The sequence below is a fragment of the Gracilinanus agilis genome, chromosome 2 (assembly GCF_016433145.1).
Source record: "Gracilinanus agilis isolate LMUSP501 chromosome 2, AgileGrace, whole genome shotgun sequence".
NCBI lineage: Eukaryota > Metazoa > Chordata > Mammalia > Didelphimorphia > Didelphidae > Gracilinanus > Gracilinanus agilis.
In genome coordinates, this window is record NC_058131.1 from 285,561,709 (window position 1) to 285,587,278 (window position 25,570).

The window sequence follows — 25,570 nt, forward strand, 5'->3', positions numbered from 1 at the left end:
GTGCTCCACAAATTCAACTATAGAGGCAGTTGTCCATGTGTAAAGATTGGCTTGGATGCCAAGACTGTGATATCTCTAAGAATAGGCTAACTGCTGGAGGCTGGCACCCTTGGGAGACAGATGATTCCAAAACAAGACTTACCTCTGATTATCTTCAAGGAGCCTCTGAATCCGGCTTGAGATACTCTGCTCTGTCTGCTTCAGTTGTTCTTGTAGACGCTGACGCTCTCCATCCAGGTAGCGCTGATGCTCACTCAGGCCCTTGTCCAACCGAAACTGCTCCTATGGCAGAAAGAAGAGCACATAGGAAGCAGGGAAGCTTGCAAATCCAAGGAGTCAGAATTCTGGTTCATCAAGAAGTTGGGATGTAGTTGCTTTTAGGGTCAGCACTAAGGGGAAGGACAGAAATGAGGAGCAAACTAATGAAAAAAAAAATGTGAAGGAAGGTGTGTTATTGGAATTTGGGGTTCTTTGGGGTTCATTGAGCTTTAATATTTAGATATATGATATAGACTTCCTGTGGACTTTTAGGGGACTTGGAAACTACATTTCCCATGATTCCTCTTACGGAGGAAGTGTGATTACGTAGACAGAGGTATAAGACTCCTGAGGTCATTGGGAGATGCAATCTTTCCTATGAAGCAGCCAGGAGGGCAGGAGGTAATGGTGAGCAATTTGAATTAGATCTTAGCAGGTGCATGGCCTTCTTAATTACCAATATGCCTTTAAATAAATTATTAATACTTTTAATATCCATCTATATCAATATTATTTTTAACAATGGGGGCCTAGCAGTACCAGATCTTAAAGTGTACTATAAAGGAGTGGTCATCAAAACGATATGGAGGGGCAGCTAGGTGGCTCAGTGGATTGAGAGCCATATCTAGAGGTGGGAGGTCCTAGGTTCAAATCTGACTTCAGACACTTCCTAGTTATGTGACCCTGGGCAAGTCACTTAACCTACATTGCCTAACTCTTGTTCTTCTGCCTTGGAAACAATACACAGTATTGATTCTAAGACAGAAGGTAAGGTTTATTAAAAAAAAAAAAACTAGATAGATAGATAGATAGATAGATAGATAGATAGATAGTTAGTACTGGCTAAGAGACAGAAGAGTGAATCAATGGAATAGAGTTGGGGTAAATGACCTGAGCAAGATAGTGTATGATAAATCCAAAGACCAGCTTTTGGGACAAGAACCCACTATTTGACAAAAACTGCTGGGAAAAGTGGAAAACAGTATGGGAGAAATTAGGTTTAGATCAATATCTCACACCCTCTATCAAGATAAATTCAGAATGGGTAAGTGACTTAAACATAAAAAGGGAAATTATAAGCAAATTAGGTGAATATAGAATAGTATACCTGTCAGATCTATGGGAAAGGAAAGAATTTAAGACCAAGCAAGAGATAGAGAATATTACAAAATGTAAAATGGATAATTTTGATTACATTAAATTAAAAAGGTTTTGTACAAACAAAATCAATGCAACAAAAATTAGAAGGGAAGCAACAAATGGGGGGGGGATTTTATAACAAAAACCTCTGACAAAGGTCTAATTTCTCAAATCTATAAGGAGCTAAGTCAATTGTACTTTAAAAAACTAAGCCATTCTCCAATTGACAAATGGTTAAGGGACATGAATAGGCAGTTTTCAGATAAAGAAATCAAAACTATCAATAAGCACATGAAAAAGTGCTCTAAATCTCTCATAATTAGAGAAAGGCAAATCAAAACAACTCTGAGGTACCACCTCACACCTAGCAGATTGGCCGATATGACAGTAAAGGAAAATAATAAATGTTGGAGGGGTTGTAGCAAAACTGAGACAATAATGCATTGCTGGTGGAGTTGTGAATTAATCCAGGCAATCTGGAACTATGCCCAAAGGGCTTTAAAAGAATGCATACCCATTGATCCAGCAAAGTGGCAAAAAATTAGAAAATTAGGGGGTGTCTATTGATTGGGGAATGGCTGAACAAATTATGGTATATGATGGTGATGGAATACTATTGTGCTGAAAGGAATGATGAGCTGGAGAAATTCCATGTGAACTGGAAGAACCTCCAGGAATTGATGAAGAGCGAAATAAGCAGAACCAGGAGAACATTGTACACAGAAACTGAAACGCTGTGGTACAATCAAATGTAATGGACTTTTTTACTAACAGCAATGCAATGATCCAGGACAACCCAGAGGGACCTAGGAGAAAGAATACTATCCACAGCCAGAGAAAGAATTGTGGGAGTAGAAATGCAGAAGAAAAACATATGATTGATCACATGGTTCTATGGGCATATGATTGGGGATTCTGGCTTTAAATGATCACTCTATTGCAAATATTAATAATATGGAAATAGATTTTGAACAATGATACATGTATAATCCAGTGGAATTGCTTGTTGGCTCTGGGAGTGGGGAGGGAAGGGAAAAAACATGAATCATGTAACCATGGAAAAATATCCTTTTTAATTAATTGGGGGGGAAAAAGAAATGAGAAGCAGATAAATGTCAATGTGTTCACAAATCCCTATCCTTCTGAGTGATCTCTCATTACAAAAAGAAAACACTGGCAAGAAAGAGATGATCTGTGGTCCATTAGAGATTCAGAGAATCTTAGCAGGGAATGGGATCAGAAGAACCTTAGAGATGATTTGGTTTAACTCCCTCTATTTTTTTAACTTTCTTTTGAAATTTTCTTGATGCCTTTTATTTTTCATACCAACCATTTCCAAAATGCAGCCCTTTGCCTGAACACACTCACTCTTTTTTTTAAACCTTTACTTTCTGTCTTCTTATTAGTTCTTTTTATTTTTTTTTAACAATTACCTTCTGTCTTAGAATCAATACTAAATATTAGTAACAAAGCAGAAGGGCAATAAAGCTACATAATTGGGGTTAAGTGGCCTGCAGAGTGTGAGTGAGAAAGGGACTTTCCCAGAGAGATGTGATCTCCATGTGGGAATGAGTGACTTAGCTAGAATTCAAACCCAGAGCCACAAATCCATTTGACAAGGCTCACCTAGGAAATATCTGAGGCCAAATTTGAACCCAGGACCTCCTGTCTCCAGGCCTAGTTCTCTATCCACTTAGATGCTCCCTTGGTATCAGTTCTAAGACAGAAGAGTGGCATGGGTTAGGCAATTGTGTTAAGTGACTTGCCCAAGGTCACACAGCTTAGAAATGTCTGATGTCAAATTTGAACCTAGGTTCTCCCAACTCCAGATCTGGTGCTCCATCCAATGTGCAATTATTTAGCTGCCCCTAGAACACTTTTTTGTACCAAAGTAAAATTGTTTAGCAGAACTGACAGATGAAACAGGGTAGTGGGATGAAAGACCACTGGTCCTAAAGTCAGAGGATCTGGGTGGAAATCCTGTCTCTCTCCCTTAACTGTGAGACCTTGGAAAAGATGATTCATCCCTTAGAGCCTTAGTTTCCTTCCCTGTAAAATGAGGGGATCCAACTGGATGACCACTAAAGTCTCTTCTAGCTTTATATCTAGGATCCCATCCAGCTCATTTGACAGAGTCAAGGTTCACAATGGGTCCTCCCATGCCAAACCTAGGACTCTGAGCACTCTACTACATAGCTTTTTCCCAAGTCAGGATAACTCAGAGTTGGCAGGAAATCCACAGTGATGTCACAGAAGGTGACTAAATTTGGGATGTGCTAAATATAAACTTCTGTTTGGTAGCAAGATCAGGAAATTTGACCAGATCTAAGTAGTGATAAAATAGAATGATTTAAAAACTTGGTTATCAGCCAAGAATGTGGTAAGTATGAGTTGCAATCTCCAAATGATATGATAGTGACATATCTCACCAGTGACAGTGCCAGCCAAACCACGGCTTTAAGCAATACTGGCAGGATCTGTCGTCCCTCCATCCCCACTTCTTATAGCTTTCTATAAGCATAAAACTGAGGGAGATGTGATCTCAAATGTCAGTCTTGGAAAGAGTCTCGGGAAATAAAGGCACCAGGACAGCACTCACACTGCTAATGACTACAAAACACTAGTTCGTATTCCAGTCATCTGGAATTCATATACAGGGAATGAAAGTGGATCACAGAGGGGAAAGAGAGTCAGGTCTCCAAGAGGATCAGTCATGTGAAAGCCACTTCTTTGTATCCTTCCCTTCTCTGCATCCTATCTCACTATGCCAAAAAAATGCACTGGGGGACCAAAAAGTCAGGTCTGTACCATGCTAATAGCAACTACTGGCTGTTGCCCATGGACCTACAAGAACATACCTCTTTGACAGTCTGTAGTATCTCATCCTTTTGAATATTGCTTTGCTGGAGAAGCTGGGCATGCTCCCGCTGCCCAATTTCTAGACGACGTTCAAATTCTAACTTCTCCAGCATTTTCTGTTCCTGGGAGAAGAGGGATCCAAAAAGTCAATGCAGGAAAAAAGAATGTGCTACTCCCAGATGTTGTTCTCTTCTTAATCAAGGTCAATATAAATGGAGGGAAATACTCCAACCCCAAGCCTGAATATTATTATCTCTCTCTCTTTTTTTTAAAAATAGCCATTACCTTCTGTCAGTACCAATTCTAAGACAGAAGAATGGTAAGGACTAGGCAATTGGGGTTAAGTGGCTTGCCCAGGGTCACACAGCCAAGAAATATCTGAGGTCAAATTTGAACTCAGATCCTCCTGACTCCAGGCTTGGTGCTCTATCTACTGTGTTACCTAACTGCCCCTCTGAATATCTCTTGATAACATAGAACTTTTCACAGTGATGAAACCCCTAGAGGCAGCACTACATGGAAGTGGACAACAGGCAAAAATGCTGGAATAAAGTATACAACCATAAGGGTTTTGGAGGCAATGAACCAGAATAGTTAATGTGTGGAAATTGAGTTAAACACAATACATCACCTGTCCTAGTTCTTTCATGCCCAGGAAAAGTTCAGGGACCAAAGTCAAGGTTACAGTGAGAAAAATAATACCTATACTTTTACAGTCCAACTTCTTAAGAATTACTGAGAGATAAAAAGTCCACCGGGGATAGAGGGATATTTGGTTTGGTTGGTACATTAGGTTCTTAATTGAAACAGTTACAGCTTGTTTCAGCAGAAAGCCAGGTTAAATCTGGTGTTTAGCAGGAAACATTTTCTGCCCTGCCTCATCAAAGGAAATGTATTGTTATAGCTAATAAATATCATATTGGAGGTTGATAAAGCTGTTATGGGTAAATATTAATTTGTAGGCATGAAAAGAAGGCCGGAAGCAGTTTGGTACATCACCAAAACTGTTTATTCTCAGGAGAAGTAGGGATAGGAAATGGGAGGTAGGAAAATAGAGAATATAGATCTAAATTTATATCACTATGCCAAAAAGTAACCCCTATACTAAAGTATCTAATAAACCCTAAAATCTGACTGCTTTCTTTGCAGTTTCTTCTTGCCTGCAAGGCCTACTCTGTCTAATTTTATATTAACTTCCCTAACTATCTTAAACTAACTTACTGATGAACATTAAACTGATAATGAACTCCTTAAAGTAATATATGAAATCAAACTGTCAGTAGAGAGTCTGCCTATCACAGTTGACAGACAGTGCAGCAGCTCTCCTGGAGTTCTGAGGAGAAAAGCCCTCAGAGTGAGGCCCTTCTCCGCTGGGAAGAAGAAGCCCTTCAGAAATAGACTCTTTCTTAACTTCATATATGAATTCCAACTCTCAGCAGCTAACTGCCAGATATTCCTGACAGAGAACATGATACCAAAACCCCAGGCACCCTGCTCCATAGGAAGACAGAGAAAATTGAGTCACTTAAGTGATTCTTTCTCTTTCTTATAGTTTTTCTCTTAAAGAGACGGAGTTCAAATACTGCCTCTTAAAGAGACAGAGGGTGAGAGCTGTTTGTTGCTAGAGACAGCATGCAAATTAAAAAAAACCTTCCTTTGACCTAAAACTTCTGCTCCTAATGAGACAGAGGGAAATTACAAAATTCCTTCTAACAGTATTATACTTCTATAAGAGAGGGAACTGGAACTCTCTTCTCTGTTCTCAGTTTGTTTATGTATAAATTGAGGCCACTACAGCCTTTCTCTCCCAGTCTCTCAGAGATACTATGAGGATAAACAACGATAATAAAATGAATATTTGTGTAGTCAAACTTTAAAGAGCATTCAACATACATGGATTTCATTTGAATGCTACAGATACTATTATCCTCATTTTACAGTTTCAAAATATGATACTCAGACAAGTTAAGTGACTTGCCCACAGTTAGCAAATGTCACAGACAGGAACTGAAAGCAGGTCCAAGATTCAGCACTCTCATCAACTCTGCTGTCAACCAGTAAGAGAGCACATAGGAATGGTAATACTAGTTCTTTTCAAAGACAATTCTGTTACTATTTCTAAAAAAAGAAAAATTGTAGTTGAATTCTGTCTTAGAGAGAATGAAACGTTGGGTTTTCCTAACACATCCACTTCAAACCCTCCTGTTTTGGCAGGCTTCCATTTTTCAAAGACGTAGAACTTCTGTGTGTTTGCTCACCTTTCTCTTCTCATAATCTAAGAATTTAGTCTGAAAAACAAAAAATAATAGCAGTTGAGAGAAAGGGGCATTGGCACAAGGACCCCAGCAGTCCCACCTAACACTTAGATTGACAGCAATCTTTTTTAGTACAGAAGATTGGCTTGTGGAATAAAATCAAGACAGGAGGAAAAAGTGTTGGAGCTTGTGCTATGCATCCTTTGGTGGCCAAAGGCCATTAACCACTTGAGAGTCTCAATCTGGCGATGAGTGCCTCTGAGCCAGAGTACTGATCCTCACCTGCCACTCAGTCTCCTCCCTGACATAGCTGCAAACTGATCCATCGGTACTATCCACCGAAGTCTCTCCTCCATCTCTTTCCAACACTGGGAGCAAGAACTGGGAGGGTGGGTAGTACTCAAGCCCAGATTCTGAAAAAGACCAGGGCCAAGCCTATCAAAATGACAACAAAGGATGAGGACCTCAGCCAGAACGAGCCCCAGCTGGTCTTGAAGCTAAACATCCTCACAACCTTTCTACTCTCCAAGATGGATTCTTCTAATCAGAAGAATCTTCTCTCTGACAAACAAAACTTTCCAATGAGATTACTAAGCCTTCTTTGCCTGAGAACAATCACCTGCGGATGTGGCCCTGTACAGAACAGAACATCGGAAAAGGCAGGGCCTTGATTTTGCTAAATAGAGAAGAAAATCAATATTGGTAATAGAAGTAGGTAAAGCCCAAACCTAAATAAATTATTTACAACATTTACATTTGGAATAGACAATGGGTGGGTATCTGATAGGAAGGGAGACAAGGAAAATGGTCCAGGAGCTCCTAGGATCTGGCTCATAGGTGCAATAAAGCACATATAAGAGGCTTGAAGAACCTTCTGGACAAATCTCACTTCCTATCCAATGGCTATACTCGGGTTTCAGAGCTTCATGTTGTGACAAAAACAACACCCAGAAACCAAACCCTAGGTTTTACCTTTGCAGAGAAACTGCTGGATGGCCTCAGTACCCATACTACACACAGCCTCAGGTGGATAGACCATGGAAGAAGCATCAAGACTCAGAGTCTGCAAAACATCAAGGGTGGAAGGAAAGCCTCCAACATACCTGCTATGTCCAATTCTTCCAATATTCATCAGCCTGAGGCTAGGTCCCTAGAACTTAAAAACAAAAAGCAAAAACAAAGAAACTTTGCTCTACCAATGAGGAACACATACACTGTTTTTAACTCTTGGGAATGTCACATTATCTCATGTCACACTGCTCTCTTCAATAAATTTTAGAGGGTTCCTAATAATTCCATAATCAAGGACAGATTCATCTGTCGACATTTAAAGTCCCTGTCAAAGCCCCCACTTTCTGGATTTATTATATACATTAGTCCCCTTCAACTATTCTATAGTCAAAACAAACTGGCCTTCTTGCTGTTTCTCACAACCAAAATTCTGTCTCTCTAACTCTATTTCCCATCTCCATACATTTGTCCAAGCTCCTATGCCTAAAATCCTCACTAATTTTCTAATTTCTTTTGAAGCTCAGCTTAAGAGCCAGCTCTTATATGAGGTCTTTCCTGATTCTCCCTATCCCCACCAGCTGTAGAACTTTCCCTCCCAAATTACTTTGTACTTATTTTGGATATATTTATATGTGTACGTTAGCTCCCCTAACAGACTAAATTCCTTGAGAAAGGGACTATTTCATTTTTGTCTCTGCATCCTCAAGGCCTACAAAATGCCTGGCATATAGCCAGGGCATAATAAATGCTTGTTTCTTGATTTAATTTCATAAAAGAGAGAGCTATTCACTTTGCTGATGAGTAAAACCAAGATGCAAGCTGTGAAAGAATTATTCTAATTTACCTCTAGGGTCCGGACATGAGCCAGCATCTGGGGCAATCTCTCTATCAGATTTTCACTGATGTCAAGAGTTCGTAAGCTACGAAGTTCCCCAAGGGTGTCAGGCAGCTCCTTCAGTTTGTTATCTAAGGAAAAATTCCAAGCACACAACTCAAACTACTGACAGAGTATTACTACTGAACTCATCTTAATAAAGCCTCTGGGTCTGACACATTTCAGGGGCTCAGTGTGGTCTTCTGTTACTTATTCCAATATATTCAATATATTTAGCATGGTCCAGTCTCTTAAAAGACCTTGACAGCCCCAAATAGAGATGCTAAAGCCCTAAATGGAGAAGTTAACTTGTCCAAGATCAAGCAATGAGAAATAAGTAAAAAACTGAGTCCCTCCAGGTCTGTCTTCCAACCCTACCTACTATTTATACCAAAATGCTTTGAATTGAAAAGCCATTAAAACCCTGTGTGGGAAATAGGGGATCAGTCGACTGAGGAAAGAAGCAGCTATGACTCAGTGGTGAAGAGTTCAAATCTAGCCTCAGACACTTCCTAGCTGAGTGACACTAAACAAATACCTTTAGCTTCTAACTACCTGACAAATCCATTGAAAAAGGAAATGACAAACCACTCTAGTATCTTTGCCAAGAAAACTTCATGGACAGTTATAGTCCAAAAGGGTCAAGAAGAATTGGACATGACTGAATGACTCAACAACAACTACCAGGGAAAAAAATCTTTGTATCAAATATCTCTAATAAGGGTTTGTTATCCATAAAATATAGAAAACTAGCAGAATATATATATATATATATATATATATATATATATATATATATATATATGTATATATATATATGTATATAAAATACAGAAAGCCATTCCCCATGAGAAGAGGCCAAAATACTTGAACAAACAAGTTTTCAAAATGACCAAAATCACTAATAAGAGATGAAAATCAGAACAACCCTGACACTTCCTCATACACAGCAAATTGGTGGAGGAGGGGAAGGAAGGGAAGGAGAAGGGAAGGGGAGGATAGAAGTAGTTTGGCTCCAAAGGGATATGAGAAGCTACATCCTCCAACTTCTCTACAAGGTGAGAGACCCACAAGGGTAAAAGATTGCATATGGCATTAGGGATAGAGTTTGTTTGTTTTTCTTATGTGTTTATATGTTCTAGTGAATCTTATTTTTTTCTCTCCTTCATTTAAGAAAAATTATTTGTCATAAGAGAGGGCTCTCTAGGAAGAGCTTGAGGAAGGATATGGAAGAAATCTGGGCAACATAAAAACAAAGATAGCAATAAAATATATTTTAAAATATATTTTATAAACATAAAATATATACATATATTTTAAATCTGTGATAAACCCAATCTCTAATCAATGTGAGGTTCATTCCTGACCTTAACTCAATTGGTCTGTGGCAGCTTTTCCTTAAAGAATATAATTTCCATATCTGCTCAAAAGCATGTACATTCAGGAGTCCATCTTGCTCTCATACCTTTCACATTGAGGGTCTGGAGTTGGGCCAGGTCCCCGATGGACTGTGGAAGACATTTCAACTGATTTTTTTCAAAATTCAATACCTAAGACAGAGAAAAGAAAATAAGAAGAAACTAAAAATTCTCTATACCAGTTTCCCCAGGATAACAACAGAGCTTCCACTGGAGGGGTTTTAGGAGCCCCACAGATACTACTGGGAAAACATGTTTGAAATTCATCTCTCAATTTCTCAGTGATCAATTAAACACTTATTCAGGTCTTTCAGCCCACTTGGAAGGATGTCTCTTCCTAATACTTCTTGCCCATTTCATTAAGCATTAGTATTTTCAAAGAAGGCGAGAAAAAAACGAGATGTGATAATGAGATTAAATCTACCCTGTCCATTCTTAGATTTAATCACCAAAAGTGAAAAACAACCCCACTTAATAAGTGGGAAGTCTGTGACCCATTTGTGCAAGAGTAGGTGACGAATCAGAATTGACTGACTGCCCCCTGGACAGTCCTAAGCAAAACATCTGTTGTGATTGGACAAGTAAACTAAGAGGAAGGCACAGGAAGTGACGGGGGAAAAGAAGCACCTTTAAAAGGGAGTGACAACATCCTGTGGGCGAGTTCTTATTCGTTTTCCTGGAGTTGGAGCTTGAGTTGGAGACGCTGCTTGCTGGACCTGAGACCTGGGACCTTGAGACCTTGGTGAGACTGTTCTTAAATCTTTCCCTTAGAACTACACATGGCGTGTAAAGAAGACTGACTACCTTAGCCTCCCTGAAGGTACCAGCCTCCCAGAGGCTCCCTTGATTGGGAGAAGCCCTTGTGCCTAACCCCTTGTTAATTGACTTTTAGGCTCTCTAGCTGGAATCTCTGGAGCCCTGCCAGAGTAAAATCAGGGAATGAGTACATAGTCTAGTTCTTTAAGCTAGATCTCTTACTCTACCCTCTTCTCATCTCTCTATTTCTCTCTCTCCTATATTTTATAAATAAATTACTAAAATCATTTTAGAATTTATATTTATTCAATTCTTGGCAACCATACCTTTAAATATTAATATCAAAACCAAAAATCCCCTTTTTCCCTTTTACACAGGAGTGGATAGCTGTGCTTGTCTGGCTTTCACTCCTCTGTGCATTTGGTTCTCTCAAACTGCCCCTACTTCTGTGTCCAGGGGACCTAATGTCATTCTAATAGCCTCCCAAGTTCACAAGCTGGAAATTCTTGATTTCTCACTCTCCCTTGGGTCCCTCCATAGCCAAAAACCTCTGTGACCTCCGCCTCCACCACCTCCTTCATCTCCTCACATTTCTGCCTTCTCTTCCCTCCACAGCCACCACCCTAGCTCAGGCCCTCATCACTCCTGACCTGGACTCTGACCACAGCCTCCTATTTGGTCTCCCTCACTTGGGACTCTGCCCTCTCCAATTCATCCTCCACACAGCAGCAGCCTTTGGGTTTTCCTTAAATGGAGGAGGTCTGGCCATGTTACTCTTCAGTCAGGAAACTCTGGTGACTCCTTGTTATCTGTAGCATCAAATATAAACTCTTCTGTTTGGCATTTAAAATCCTTTACAACCTGATCCCATTAAAAAAAAAATTTTTTTTAAACCCCTACCCTCTGTTTTAGAATTGTTATTAAGCATCAATTCCAAGGCAGAAGAGCAGTAAGGACTAAGCAACTGGGGTTAAGTGACTTGCCTAGAGTCACACAGCTAATATATGTCTGAGACTAGATTTAAACCCAGGACCTTCCCAGCCTGGCTCTCTCTCTATCGAGTGAATCACCTAACTGTCCCAACCTGGTCCCACTCTACCTTTCTAGTTTTATTATATGACTCTCCTTCACATGTACTCTACTCTAGCCAAATTGTCAGTACTATTCCTTCTATTTCCATCTCTGTGTCCTTGCCCTAAGCAAAGAATATACTGCATCCTAACTTCTGCCTCTTGGATTCCCTCACTTCCTTTAGGCTCAGCACAAGTATACTTTCTACAGGAGGTTTTTCCTGAATCTACTGGCTACTAACATTCTCTAAAGCAAAGGTGTCAAATTTGAGCCTGTAAAACTCCCAAGGGAAGCCCCAATGAAAGTATAACTGGGAAAGGGTACCTAGGTGGCTCAGTGGATAGAGAGTTAGGCCTAGAGACTCTGAAGGTCCTGGTTCAAATCTGGCCTCAGGCACTTCCTAGCTGTCTGGGCAAGTCACTTAATCCCTACTACTTAGCCCTTATTGCTCTGCTGCCTTGGAACCAATATACAGTATTGATTCTAAGATGAAAAGTAAGGGTTTAAAAAAATAATTTTTAAAATGTAATTGGGAGGGGGCAGCTGGGTAGCTCAGTATAGTGAGAGTCAGGCCTAGAGACAGGAGGTCCTAGGTTCAAATCAGGCCTCAGACACTTCCCAGCTGTGTGACCCTGAGCAAGTCACTTGACCCCCATTGCCTACCCTTACCACTCTTCTGCCTTGGAGTCAATACACAGTATTGACTCCAAGACGGAAGGTAAGGGTTTAAAAAAAATGTAATTGGGAAATGTTTAACAAGATAAATAAAAATATAACATCGATAATGTTAATTTGTGGTTTTCTAAATCAATATGCAGCCAGCAGGGATCCATTTCCATTTGACTTTGACATCACTACCCTAAGCATAGGGTACAGGAGAATATAAGTAGGAGATTAAGTTGGAAAAGTATATTTCAGTAGTAGGAGTGGAAACCAATGTTACTTTCTATCCTTCTCCAAATTAACTTGTATCTATTTTATAGACATCTAAACAAGTACATGTTTCTCCCTGCAAGATTACAAAATCCTCAAAGGTGGAGATGAGTTTTGCTTTTCATTGTTATCTCCAGTGACTAGCACACAGTAAAAGCTTAACTTTAATAAATATTTACTGATGATTAAAATTAAGAATACTTCAGTGATCTTCCTAAAGCACAATTCTGAACATATTCTGCCTTACTGCTTAATAAAGTGCAAATATCTTTCCCTATAATTCAAGCCCCACTATAACTTGTCCCCAATAATCACAAAACATATTATTATTTGAATTTTCCAGATAGCAACTGATTTATTTTAAGAGGTAACACAGTATAATGGATACAGGTCTATGTTCAGAGTCAATAAGCCTGGGATTCAAGTCCTACCATTTGGACAAGTGACGGCTGTATGATTTAGGGCAAGCCACTTGTAAGTGACTCAGCTCTGTAAGACTAGAAATTACAGGGAGTAGCTAGGTGGCTCAGTGTTTGGAGAGCCAGACTGAAGGATCTGGGTTCAAATCTGGCCTTAGACACTCCCTGGCTATGTGACTCTGGGCAAGTCACTTAACTCCCATTACCTGGCTCTTACAGCTCTTCTGCCTTGGAATTAATATTTAGTATTGATTCTAACAGGGAAGGTAAGGGTTTAAAAAAAAAAAAGAAAGAAATTACAACACAAACATCACTCTATTAGGAAAGGAAACTCTCTCCTCATCCGAAGAAACCACAGTCTTGTCTTTAAGAAACAAACAAAAATTTCTATAGGTCCTTGAGGCTTGCAAAATGCTTTTATCCCAACAACCCTGTGAGTGAAGTAATGTAGGTATTATTCTCTTCATCTTATAAGTTCTTTACCAAAGAAACTAAGGCTTAGAGAAATGAAGTGAGTTCTGCACAATCCCCTACCTCTGTGGGTCAGGACCAATCTGAACCCAGATCTTCTGACTCCAAGCCTCATACTACAAGGTATCCTTCCAGACTTATCCCCCACTATTCTTCTCATACACCCAATGCTCTAACAACATTCTGTTGTTCAGCTGAGACCCCAATCGGGCATTTTTTTTGGCAAAGATACTGAAGCAGTTCATTATTTCCTTTTCCAGTTTATTTGACAGTTAAGGAACAACAGGGTTAGGTGACTTGCTCAGGATCACAGCTAGTAAGTGTCTGAGGCCAGATTTGAACTCAGGAAGATGAGTCTTCCTAACTTCAGGCCTAGCACTCTATCTACTGCACCACCTAATTGCCAAAATTTCCCAAACACAACCCTGGGCTCTCTCATCAGTCCTTTGGTCTAACTATTTGCTCTTCTCTCTATCTACAATGCCCTGACCCACCCACTCCACCTAAGTCTAACTTCTCTTTCAAGGCCTGAATCAAATGCCATTCCTCTAAGAAACCTTCCCTGATCCCTGGAAGTGTTCTCTGCTACCTCTGAATTTCCACAGTGCTCTGAGACTTTAGGATTTTGCTGTCGTGATCTGTCTTTGGTGGGAAGCAATAAGACAAAATGACTATGGCCAAGAGAACAAAGGCCTTTTGCTTAAGAAGAGGTAGGCTCAAATGCCTATTATTTTGTTTTTTTTATATCCCTAACTTCCATCTTAGAATCAATTCTAAGCATTTGTTCCAAGGCAGAAAAGCAATAAAGACTAGGCAATGGGAGTTAAATGACTTGCCCAGGGTCACACAGCTAAGAAGTGTCTAAGGTCACATTTGACCCCAGGACCTCCCATCTCTGGGCCACTAGCTTTTTTGACACTGCAAGAACAAAGTGCAGAATGGAGGGAGAGCAGTGCCCTTCCTGAACCTACTTGCCAAAGCCTAATGGCCCATTCCTCAGTCCAAGAGACCACAGTTCTGAGTGTGGAGTATACCTGAAGAGATGTTAGCTGTCCAAGAGCATCAGGAAGAGTTGTTAGCTGGTTATCATGAAGGTCCAAAACCTGCCAAAGGAAGACAAATCTTGTATACATCACTGGTCAAAGAGCTGAAAGGGTTTCAAACAGTGCGTTCCATAGACTCAAACCTACTACATACAATCTGCATTGCACTGGGGCAGGCCTCTTTCAGGAAGGTCAGGTGGGGAAAAGAACACTCTAATAACGGACACTTTAGTTTTCTCCTCTCTATCCTTTAAGGTCCAGCTCAAATTCTGTCTCTGTCATGAAGAATTGCCAGCCCAGAATCATTTCTCTCTCCTCTGAAATCACAACTTTGTAATTTGTAATGGCTCAATCCACAATGAATCCACTGCTTTATGTTTCATGTATTGTTGTTTGTATTTGTTCTTTCACTTCTCATGTGATGTTTGCATTCCCAATCAAACTGTAAATTCCTTGTCCTTCAAGACAAGGGCTGTGGGGCAGCTAGGTGGCTCAATGCCAAGTCTAGAGGAGGTCCTGGGTCCAAATCTGGCATTAGACACTTCCTAGCTATGGGACCCTGGAGGGGCAAATCACTTAATACCAATTGCTTAGCCCTTCCCAGTCTTCTGCATTGGAACTGATCCTTGTATCAATTCTAAGACAGAAGGAAGAAGTTTATAAAAAACAAAAACAAAAATGATGAGGTTTGTGTCTTGTTTTTGGTATCCCACCTAAGGCTTAGTACATAGCATTTCCTCAAAAAGCATGTAATGACTGATCATACAGAATTAGTTACAGAATCTTGAGAAGGACCTCAGGTCACCATGGCTAACTCTAGCTCAACAATAATATTTCTGCAACATTCTTGTAATGAGTATTTCTTGGCCTCTCCTGGGAGGCTTCCAGTAATGAAAACAGCATTACTTCTTGAGGAAGTTGAGTTCCCTTTTCTACATTCCCATTGTTCTAAAGTTTTTCCTTAGGTTTGATTAAAATCCATCCCTCTACAGATTTTAACTATTGCTCCTTGTTCTGCCCCTTGGAGCCCAACAAAATAAGCTTTATCCCTCTTCCATACAGCAGTCCTTAAAAGAAATCTCTCATGACTGACCTAAGTCTTCTCTTCCCCAGGCTAACCATCCTGAGGCACCTCATCATCTGGGTCACCTAGTATTTCAAATCATGCATATTGTGTTCTGGGAGAGATTATACGCAGACCTGTGTAATGACAAACCTAACTAGAATAGGGTCCTCTTTTACTTTACTTTTAAAAAAAAATTCTTCCCTTTTGTCTTAGAATAGATACTAAATAAGGGCGAGGCAATGGAGGTTAAGTACCTTGCCCACAGTCACATAGCTGTGAAGTGTCTGAGGCCAAATTTGAACGCAGGACCTCCCATCTCCAGATCTGACTCTATCTGCTGAGCCACCTTGCTGAGTCTGTACTTTACTTTTAAATCACCCACAAATTGAGTTTATTCCCATTCTTGTTGCCTGTCACTACAGTTGTATTATATCCATGAAGAAGTTGGCAAAACTTTTCAAATCTCTAAATAACTGAAAAAGGAACCTGGCCTCAGGCCAACATAAAGGTCCTGGAGGAGAGCTGGCACATTACCTTGATGGTTCCAAGGCTCAGGAGGCTGCAAGATTTGGGAACCAATGAAGTGAGGTAATTTGTATGAACAATCAACACCTGGAAGGAAGTTGGAATAGTTTTAGAGCCAAAAGGGTTTCCAGAATAAGCATCAGCATAGCCTAAGAGTGAAAGGAAAAGTATGTGTACATTTGAAAGAGAGAGAGAACCAACCTTAGCATCAGAGAATTTAGCACTGACTGGGCTTTGGAAACTACTTATGCAAGTGTGTGAAGGAAATTTACCCTCCTCCCTTTCTGGGGTCACACAGGTGATTTCATTTCCTGTCAATTACCTGCATACCTGGCATCAGCCTGAATGTGACCCTGAAGGCTGGGGGTGGGAAGTCAAGAGGTTAAAAAAGGGTTAAGCAGGAAGTTCAGGTACTCTCTCTGTCTCTGGAACTCTCCCTACAAACTTCCATGCTGGGGGGACCACGTGGAAAAGTTACATTAGGGCCCCTTTTCTGACTCTCTCTCATCTTCCATCTATGCAAATGATCCTAATAAATTTTATTAGAATCTAAGGACTGACTCCTTATTTTAATCAAAACACAGGGGTTCTCTTAAACTGAGGGAGGGGTGGGAAAAGGGACCCATGAACTTGGTTGGGGAAAAAAATCTATTTCCTTATTTTCACTAACCTCTACCTGAAATTGACCATTTTCTTCAATTATTTAAAAAACATTCTGTGGGGGCAGCTGGGTAGCTCAGTGGAGTGAGAGTCAGGCCTAGAGACAGGAGGTCCTAGGTTCAAACCCGGCCTCAGCCACTTCCCAGCTGTGTGACCCTGGGCAAGTCACTTGACCCCCATTGCCCACCCTTACCAATCTTCCACCTATGAGACAATGCACCAAAGTTCAAGGGTTTAAAAAAAAAAAAAAAAAAACATTCTGTGGAAACCCTGGGGTCCATAGGCTTCCTCAGCCTGCCAAAGGGGAATAGGACACACACAAAAAGGTTACAAAGCTCTGGTCTAGGCCAAACCCAGCACTTGACAGAAGAGGAAAGAGGGACCCTGAGAGAAGAAAGGATTTGCCCAAAGTCACAAAGCAAGTTAGTGGCAGAAGCAGAACTGGAATCCTACCTCTAAATACAATGCTCTTCCCACTCTTACACACAAAAGTACAGTGGAAAGTGCACTAGAACACTAGAACACAGGATCTGGGTTGAAATCCTGCTTTGAGTATTTGTGTGACCCTGGGGAAAGTCGCAAACAGTCTGGGCCCCCATTTGCCCTTCTTCAACATGATGGGCTAACTCTGACTAGAGTTTTGATCCATGATTCCAGAAGGGCAATGATCAGCAACTTCTCCACTGCAATCAGATGTTCCCACAAAGGACCATGTGTTTAGCACCATAAAAGGCCATTTATTCCAACCACAAACCTAATCTAGTTCTGTCTCAAGCAGTTCTGAAAGATGGTGGCTCAATCTCTGTTTAAATACCTGCCATGGCTGGGAGCCTGCTGTTTTGTTTCAGTTAAAAAAACACTGAATTCTGACCAGAGTTAGGTGTGTTTTTTTGAAACATTAAGGGCTTTGCCCTGGTCTCCCTTAGGAGATTCTCCATGGGATGAAGATGGAAATCTTTTTTCTAATATTTTTCTATTTTTTTCAGTTACATGTAGAAATAATTTTTGACAATTATTTTTTGACATTTTAAAATTTGGATTTTCTCCCTCCCCAAAGGGTTGAATAGTCTGACATTATACCTGTACTTTCACATAATTGTGAAAGGGAATTTTTTTATCTTAATTTAATCAAGTACTTGGAGTGCTCTATCCTTTTAACTTAATCAATCAAGAACTTAAAGTATCCCTACTTAACTCTTAGTAAGTCACAAACAAAGAAAATTCAAAGGCTGCCTCCCCCACCAGTTCTAGGCGAGGAGAGCTGATGAGTGGGGAAAATTGTATATAAGCAGGAGCCTGAGAGAGATTTAGCTATTAGCTTAGAGAATGTGAGCTCTGGTGAGATTCTTGGTTGTCTTGGCCTCGTGTATGCTGAAGATTTTCAGCAGTTTTCAGCATCTTTTGGCTCTTCGGATTTCGGCTTCCTGATCTGGACTTTTGGATTCTGGTGAAGATTTGGCTTCCTGCAATGGAGACTCAGGCTGAAGAGGGATGCTTATGGGGGTGACACTCTTGCCTCTTTGGCATGAGAGATTGCCCTTTGCAGCTCAGCCTCTTCTGCATTGGTTTTTTTTGTTTTGTTTTGTTTTTGTTTTGTTTTGTTTTGTTTTAAACCCTTAACTTCTGTGCATTGACTCATAGGTGGAAGAGTGGTAAGGGTAGGCAATGGGGGTCAAGTGACTTGCCCAGGGTCACACAGCTGGGAAGTGTCTGAGGCCGGATTTGAACCTAGGACCTTCCGTCTCTAGGCCTGGCTCCCAATCCACTGAGCTACCCAGCTGCCCCCTTCTGCATTGGTTTTTGGTTGGTTAGAATGTCTGACTGGAGACACTCTCGTGGACTGGTAGGATTCACATTCATGGTCTGAAGGCACCAGGATTAGGACTTAGGGTATATTTAGCTAGGTGTTATTTTCTACCTCCTTCCAGCATTTCCCTCTTTACTATTTCTACCCTGCTGTAAAAAAGCTACTAAAGCTACTGAAATGCTCATAGTTTAATTTCTAATTTTTATAAATGGTGACCACAATAATTCTTTTTAACTCAAAAATTTAGTTAAACCATTTTTAACCCTTACATAATACATATTTCCATATTGCTCATGTATAGTGATAGAAGACACATATCACACATACAGCAGAAATCTCATGAAGGAAATATCATGGAAGATGGAGTGCTTTGATTGGCACTCACACTCCAACAGTTCCTTCTTTGGCTGTGGATACCTTTTATGATGAAGGTGAAAATTTTAAGGGGAATGACTCAGGTCTAGGGATCTGGGCCAAGAGTTGAACCAGGAAAGGCAACTGAGTAAAACAGTAAGAACACTGGGATTAGAGTCAAGAAACCTGGGTTCAAATCCTGACTCTAACACATTTATCACTCTCTGGGCAAGTCAGCCTCTGGATTTCAGTTTCTCTATTGTAGGATGAAAATAATAATATTTGTGATACCTACTTCACAGGGTTATTACATACAAGGAAGCTCAGTGTAAACCTTAAAACCCAATAGATATTATGATGATTACTGTTAATCATAATCATAATAACAATCAAAGAAACAAATCCCATGAGGTTGAAAATTATATTTTAAAAACCACCAAAATCTCTCTCTCAAAATTAAAGATTTTCTCACCTTCTTCTGAAGCACTTTGCATGTTGAAAAAACCCCAAATGGAATCTAATGAAAAATCAAAATAAAGAGTTAGCTCATTGTCAACCATCCTTTCATTTCCTAATTCAACCTGACTGTAGAATAACAAATACAGTATGAGTGTGGGGGATGAAGCTGAGAAAGAAGTTCACAGCTGAATGGAAGCATCCCTTGGGAGACTTTAGAGGAATAAGGTTTGTAAGGTCAATTTCTGCCCTATCCATTGTAGGTCTTTAGTCAACCGTGATCAGGCATTTCTTAAAAATAGCTTATCTGGATATAAGTAGTACATCATGCTTAACATAAAGCTAAATTATTGCTCAATATAGCAAAGCTTAGCATGATGGCACAGAATCTTTATTAATTAAATTGCTACTCATATGATCAACCAAGGAAACCTTGGGTACAGTCCCTGAAGCTTATTTGCCAGAAAAGAGCGATAAGAAGATTTAGACTCCCTTAGTTTCGCCCTAAGAGCTCTGAATGTCCCTTTTTTGAATTCCAAAGCTTCAAATTGCTTCTGGAAGCTATCTCTCACTCTAGAATGAAACTGTGAAGGGCCAGAAGGCCCACTTAGTAGTCTAGGGACAGAGTAAGGGTTTCTTCCCACCTTGGAGAGGCCTTGCAAAGGCCTCCCAGAAAACCTATGCCATCCCTGCCAATCTATGCTCTTCCAGCAACGTAAGAGCTTGAATAGAACTTCTAATTTTACGGTATTTAAAAGCATGGTCAAAGTATCACTTCTAATTTTTTGATTGAAAAGAAAAATACAGAAGTTTCAAGATTTGTATCTCATTTTGGCACTCTGAAAAAAAAAGTATTGTTTATATCTATCCTTATTGTAGACATCAGGTCTAAGAAATAAGCCAAATCAAATACATAATGCAAACACCACCATCACATTACCTCTGAGAGCTCACATCTAGATATGTCAAGAATATCATCTGCGCCAGCTTCTTTTGCCTATGGGAAAGAAATTACAAAAAATTCTTTAGTGTAAGCACATTTCTTACAATGTTTAAAGAAATTGCAGAAAGCTAAAAAGCTAGTCACAGAATCATAGAATTTTAAATCTGGAAAAGAATTTAAAGTGTTCTTCCTAATGAGGAGAAAGCAAGGCCAAAAATGGGCAGCAAGTTGCCCAGGATCACAGAGTCAAACAAATCAGAAAGTATAACAAGATAACATTCAAAAAGGACCAGTAAAAAGTAATAGAGTTGAAAAAAAATCATGTGAATTATACACAATGAAGTCATGGAAAATAGGGAGTTATGCATAAATATTATGAGAAATACTTGAGATGAAGTAGACACTTGAATCTCTAGTGCCTAGCTCCTTACATAGCAGGGTCATAAATTAAAAACTGAATGGGACCTCAGAGATCACCAGAGCCAAAACTTTGCATTTTAATAGAGAACAAAAATTCAATTTAAGTCAACAAACATTTGTTAAATGTCCACTGTGATTAATGCCAGGGATAACAACTCACATTTACATAGTGTGTTACAAAGTGAATTTCTCATAGAAAACTTTGGGTGGTAAATTTTTACAAATATTATTATTTCCATTTTACAGATGAGGAAACTGAGGCTCTGAAAGGCAAAACTGATTTGCCCAGAGTTACACAACTAGCATATGGCATGGCAGGCATTCAAAACTGGGGTGTCCCAACTCCAAATCTAATACTCTTCTTACTATACTATGCTGCTTTCTTATACCATACTAACTCACAGGCCTATTGGAAGGAAAGTTTTTTAGAAACATTATTTGGGCTTCTCTTTCTTGTCTTCAAACACTCAACAAAACTAATCCATTCCCCAAACCTTTGATTTTCTTATTTAATTCCCTTGAAACCCTTTGAAGATATTACGGCACTACAGGGGCACTTGTTTCTTCTTTTCCTATTAGAATGTTAGCACTTAACCACTGTACAGCTCTTTCTCATTACTCACATAAATGTAGCTTTCTAGGTTTCTCTAGACTCTGGTATTTGTATTTCAAAGTTCTTATTCAGCTCCAGTCTTTTAAAGTGTTTGAAAGTCTTCTATCCCATTTAAAGGTCCAATTTTTTTCCCGGAAGGGCTATACAGAGCTTCAACTAGGATAATTCATTCTTTGTTATGAACCAATATAATCTGATTTTGGAATGTATGCTCTATTCTAAGATCTCTTTCTGAGGAGAAACTGCCAGGTTTTGTGTGATCCCAACTATAGTTTCTTGGTATTTTTAATTACTTCTTTCTGGGATTTCTCCTGTTGGAATTCTTTTCAGGAGGTAATAAGTGGATCCCTTTATCTTGCCCTCTAGTTCTAATAGATCTTTTTTTTTTTTTTTAATCATAATATTTAGGGAATCTAAGTATAACAAGGGCAGCCAGAGGGTACAATGGAGAGTGCCAGGACTGAAGTTGGAAAGATTTCTCTTCCTGAGTTCAAATCTAGCCTCAAAACTTACTAGTTGTGTGACCCTGGGTAAGTCATTTAGTCCTTTTGCCTCAGCTTCCTGATCTATAAGCTGGAGAAGGAAATAGTATCTTTGCCAAGAAAACCCCAAGTGAGGTCATGAAGAACTGGACAAAGCTGAACAATAATTCTTAAAATCTCTTTCCTTGATTTGTTTCCCTATCTTTTGTATAAGTAATCTTATATTGTCTTTTTTTTTTTAGTCTTTTGGGTTTGTTCTAATATTTCTGCTGTCTAATAGAGAGTCATTGATTAGTATTTGGTATTTTGTAGTTTTTAGAGAGACCATTTCTTGGGAAAGGTTTATTTTTTCTTCTAAGCTCCTTATCCTCCTTCCAATTCTTCCTTCAAAAACTTTTATTTCATTTTTAAAAATCTTTCTTTATTTCCTCTAGGTATTTGTGTAATCCTGTTGGAAAATCTACTTTTTCCTTTTGAGTCTCTGTGTGCAATTGTTATGGAATTAAAATTGCAATAAATTTAGTTATCTTCCTTGATTTATTCATCTCCTCAGCTTTAGTTCCTAAATAGAGGCTTTGTGCCAGGGTTAGGCTCTATTTCCTGTTGTGCTTTTGAATGAGATGGTCAACCCTGGGACCCTTCAATTCTTAAATTGACATCTATACCACCTGGGGTTTAGCCCTCCTGGAACTTTGAGTTTTAGAGCCCTGAATCTTTAAGGCTCTCACTCTGGTTTCTCAGGATCAGAATGTTATAGACCTCAGATCACTTGGGCCTGAGATGTCCTGGTCTGAGAAGGGTGGCACCATATTAGTCAAACACCACACTAGTCACAAGGGCTTTTCCTTATATCAAGATGAAATCTGTTTTTCTATAACTTCCACCCTCACATAATTCCTAGTTCTACCTTTCTGATATCATACTAAACAAGTCTAATCTTCCTTTCATATAAAATCAAAGATTGTATATGCTAGACAAGACCTTAAAGATCATCTAGTCCAACTCCTTTATTTTATTTATTTATTTAGTTAGTTTTAGGCCCTTACCTTCCCTTTTGGAGTCAATACTGTGTATTGGCTCCAGGGCAGAAGAGTGGTAAGGGTAGACAATGGGGGTCAAGTGACTTGCCCAGGGTCACACAGCTGGGAAATGTCTGAGGCCAGATTTGAACCTAGGGCCTCCAGCCTGGCTCTCAATCCACTGAGCTACCCAGCTGTCCCCTCTAACTCCTGAGGAAACTAAAGCTCTGAGAAGCTGAAAAACTTGCCCAACATCCTAGCTAGTGACCCTGGCAGCAAGTAGATACAGGATTTTAGAGCCTAGTCCTCAGACACCAAATCAAGGGTGCTTTTTACTAGACCACATAGCAGTCTTTCATTTACTTATTTTTTAAAACTCTTACCTTCTGTTTTAGAATTAATACTAAGTATTGCTTCTAAGGCACAAGGGCAGTAAGAACTAGGCAATGGAGTTTAAGTGACTTGCCCAAGGCAACACAGCTAGGAAGTGTCTGAGGCCACATTTGAACCCATGACTTCCCACATCTAGGCCTCGATCTCTAGCCACTGGGCCACCTAGTTACCCCTAGCCACTCTATATCCCCCATCCCTTCATTAAGCTAAACATGACTGCTTCCTTCACTGTTACAGATATGCTTTCAATATCTCTCACTATCCTCCAGGAACACTCAGGCTTACCAATGTTTTTTCTAAAATGTAATGCCCAAAATTGGACTCAGTCATCAAGATGTGGTCTCACCAGCAGTGAATTCAGTAATCACCTCCCTCATTCTTCATATTGTACTTCTATTAATGGGAGGGGCAAGTGGGAAGGAAAAGAGGGAAGAAATTAAACATTTATATAGTGCCTCCTAAGTGTCAGGTACTGTGCATAAATATTATTCTATTTGACACTCACAAAATTCTACAAGGTAGACGTTATTATCCCTGTTTTACAGATAAAGAAACTGAGGCAAACAGAGGTTAAGTGATTTGCCCAAGGTCACATAAGTATCCGGGGCCAAATTTGAAATCAGATCTTCCAGATCCAGCTCTCCATTCCACTGTAACATCTAGCTGCCTATTAATGTAAGAATATGTCCACTCCCTCTTCCAGGCTGAGTTGAACAGGCCTAATTCCTCTTTCACATACTTGAAGAAAGCTACCACCCCAAATCTTCCATTCTTCAATATAATATCCCCAGTTCTTAAAACTGATGTTCACTTTCTCTAGCTGACTGCAGCATGCAAGCCATGGCAAAGATTAATATAATATAAAATTGAACAAGAGAAAATAATGAAGACAGCATTCATTCATACTCACCAGACACATCTGATACTCAAAGCGTTTCCGAGCTTCATCATTGGGTTTCCTTTTTCGGAAGAAGAGAGGCATCCTTCTCTTTCTACCAGAAGTAATCACTGGATCCCTATGAAATGATTAGAGAAATCAGTAATACAGGAGGGCATAGTTAGCTATTTCTGGTTCCTGAGAGTCATTTATCTGTCACCTGCTGTCTCACTAGATAGAACTATCAGGCAATGACTTCAAGGCCCACAAAATTCATTGCAGTAGAAGAGGATATTTATTAAGTAACTAGTATGTGTATGGCCCCTCAGACTTATATACAAATGATTCATTGTCACATGATCGTGCCCAATGGGGTGTCTTATACATAGTATGTTTATGACAGTGATCAACATTAGAACCAGCAAGAATCATAAGAAACCAGTTTAGCCAAGTATGGCCAGGCTTAGTACCAAGTTAGCCAGGGTAATTAATTTTTTGGTAAAAAAAAGGAAAATTGTATACTAAGGATATGAGGATTGCAATCTATGTCAGTAAAGGGACTAACCTTACTGCAAGAAGATATGACAATGATGCATTAGGCTGGTTCATTCATTCTTGAGTTCAACAAATATTATATATTGTGTGTAAAGTATTCTGTGTGATACCAAGATGAAAAGTAGACACCCAAGTCCTCTAATAAGATTGAATTAGATGATCTTTGAGGTCCTTTTTGGCTCTACAATCTAAGTCAAGGAACTGATTGAAAACTCTGATCATAATTTAAACTTCTCTCATTTAATCAATAAGCATTTATTAAGTACCTACAATGTGCACTGTGTTAAATATCCAGGAATACAAAAAGAGACAAAAGACAGTCCCCTACTCAAGAGTGTACAATCTAATGGGGGAAGACAACCAAAATCCAAATATGTACAAAGAAGTTATATACTGGAATACAAGTTATAGATAGAAATAGTTAACAGAGGGAAGGTATTATAATTTAGAGGGGTTGAGAAAAGCTTCCTGTTGAAGATGAGATTTTAGCTGAAACTCAAATGTAGCCACGGAATCCAGAAGACAGAGATGAGGAGGCATACAAGGCATGGGGGACAGCCAGAGAAAATGCCAGGAGAGGGAAATTCTTGTTCCAATTCATTTAGCACAAAGATGTATATACTTGGAAAGCCTTTTCTCTTGTAGCAACAGGCTAGCCTGGGAGTGTGCTTCCTAAAGACAATGCGTCACAAGTATTCAGAATGTCAGAGCTCTATGGAAAGAACAGAGACCATCTCATTTTGCAGATGAAGGGAAGTGATTTGCCCAAGGTCAAACAATTAGTAGAGGTGAGATGAAAACTCTGGTTTCCTGACACCCAGGCCAAATCATCCAGGACGTTTTACAAGGATAAGAAATAAAGATTAATGTCCCCGAATACTCGTCCACACCC

The 25,570-nt window shown here is 39.6% G+C and overlaps 1 protein-coding gene across 5 annotated transcripts in view; it reads right to left on the reverse strand.

The window, feature by feature from the left end:
• The window catches only part of LRSAM1 (leucine rich repeat and sterile alpha motif containing 1), a 40,140-nt gene extending 15,897 nt beyond the window's left edge, over window positions 1–24,243 (reverse strand). For 2 of the 5 annotated variants that reach the window (XM_044664076.1, XM_044664077.1), the window contains exons 1-12: window positions 24,157–24,228; window positions 20,317–20,373; window positions 19,393–19,437; window positions 16,109–16,186; window positions 14,500–14,568; window positions 9,863–9,947; window positions 8,368–8,489; window positions 7,485–7,575; window positions 6,795–6,925; window positions 6,516–6,545; window positions 4,257–4,379; window positions 143–282 (exon numbers count right to left, since the gene is read on the reverse strand). In XM_044664076.1, the coding sequence (XP_044520011.1) occupies window positions 143–282; window positions 4,257–4,379; window positions 6,516–6,545; window positions 6,795–6,925; window positions 7,485–7,575; window positions 8,368–8,489; window positions 9,863–9,947; window positions 14,500–14,568; window positions 16,109–16,186; window positions 19,393–19,437; window positions 20,317–20,373; window positions 24,157–24,228 (1,043 nt within the window). Of the gene's footprint in view, window positions 1–142; window positions 283–4,256; window positions 4,380–6,515; window positions 6,546–6,794; window positions 6,926–7,484; window positions 7,576–7,615; window positions 7,636–8,367; window positions 8,490–9,862; window positions 9,948–14,499; window positions 14,569–16,108; window positions 16,187–19,392; window positions 19,438–20,316; window positions 20,374–24,156 lie in introns of those variants that run through there. The other 3 variants (XM_044664073.1, XM_044664075.1, XM_044664078.1) reach the window with 3 other exon arrangements.
• Window positions 24,244–25,570: the final 1,327 nt, after the last annotated feature.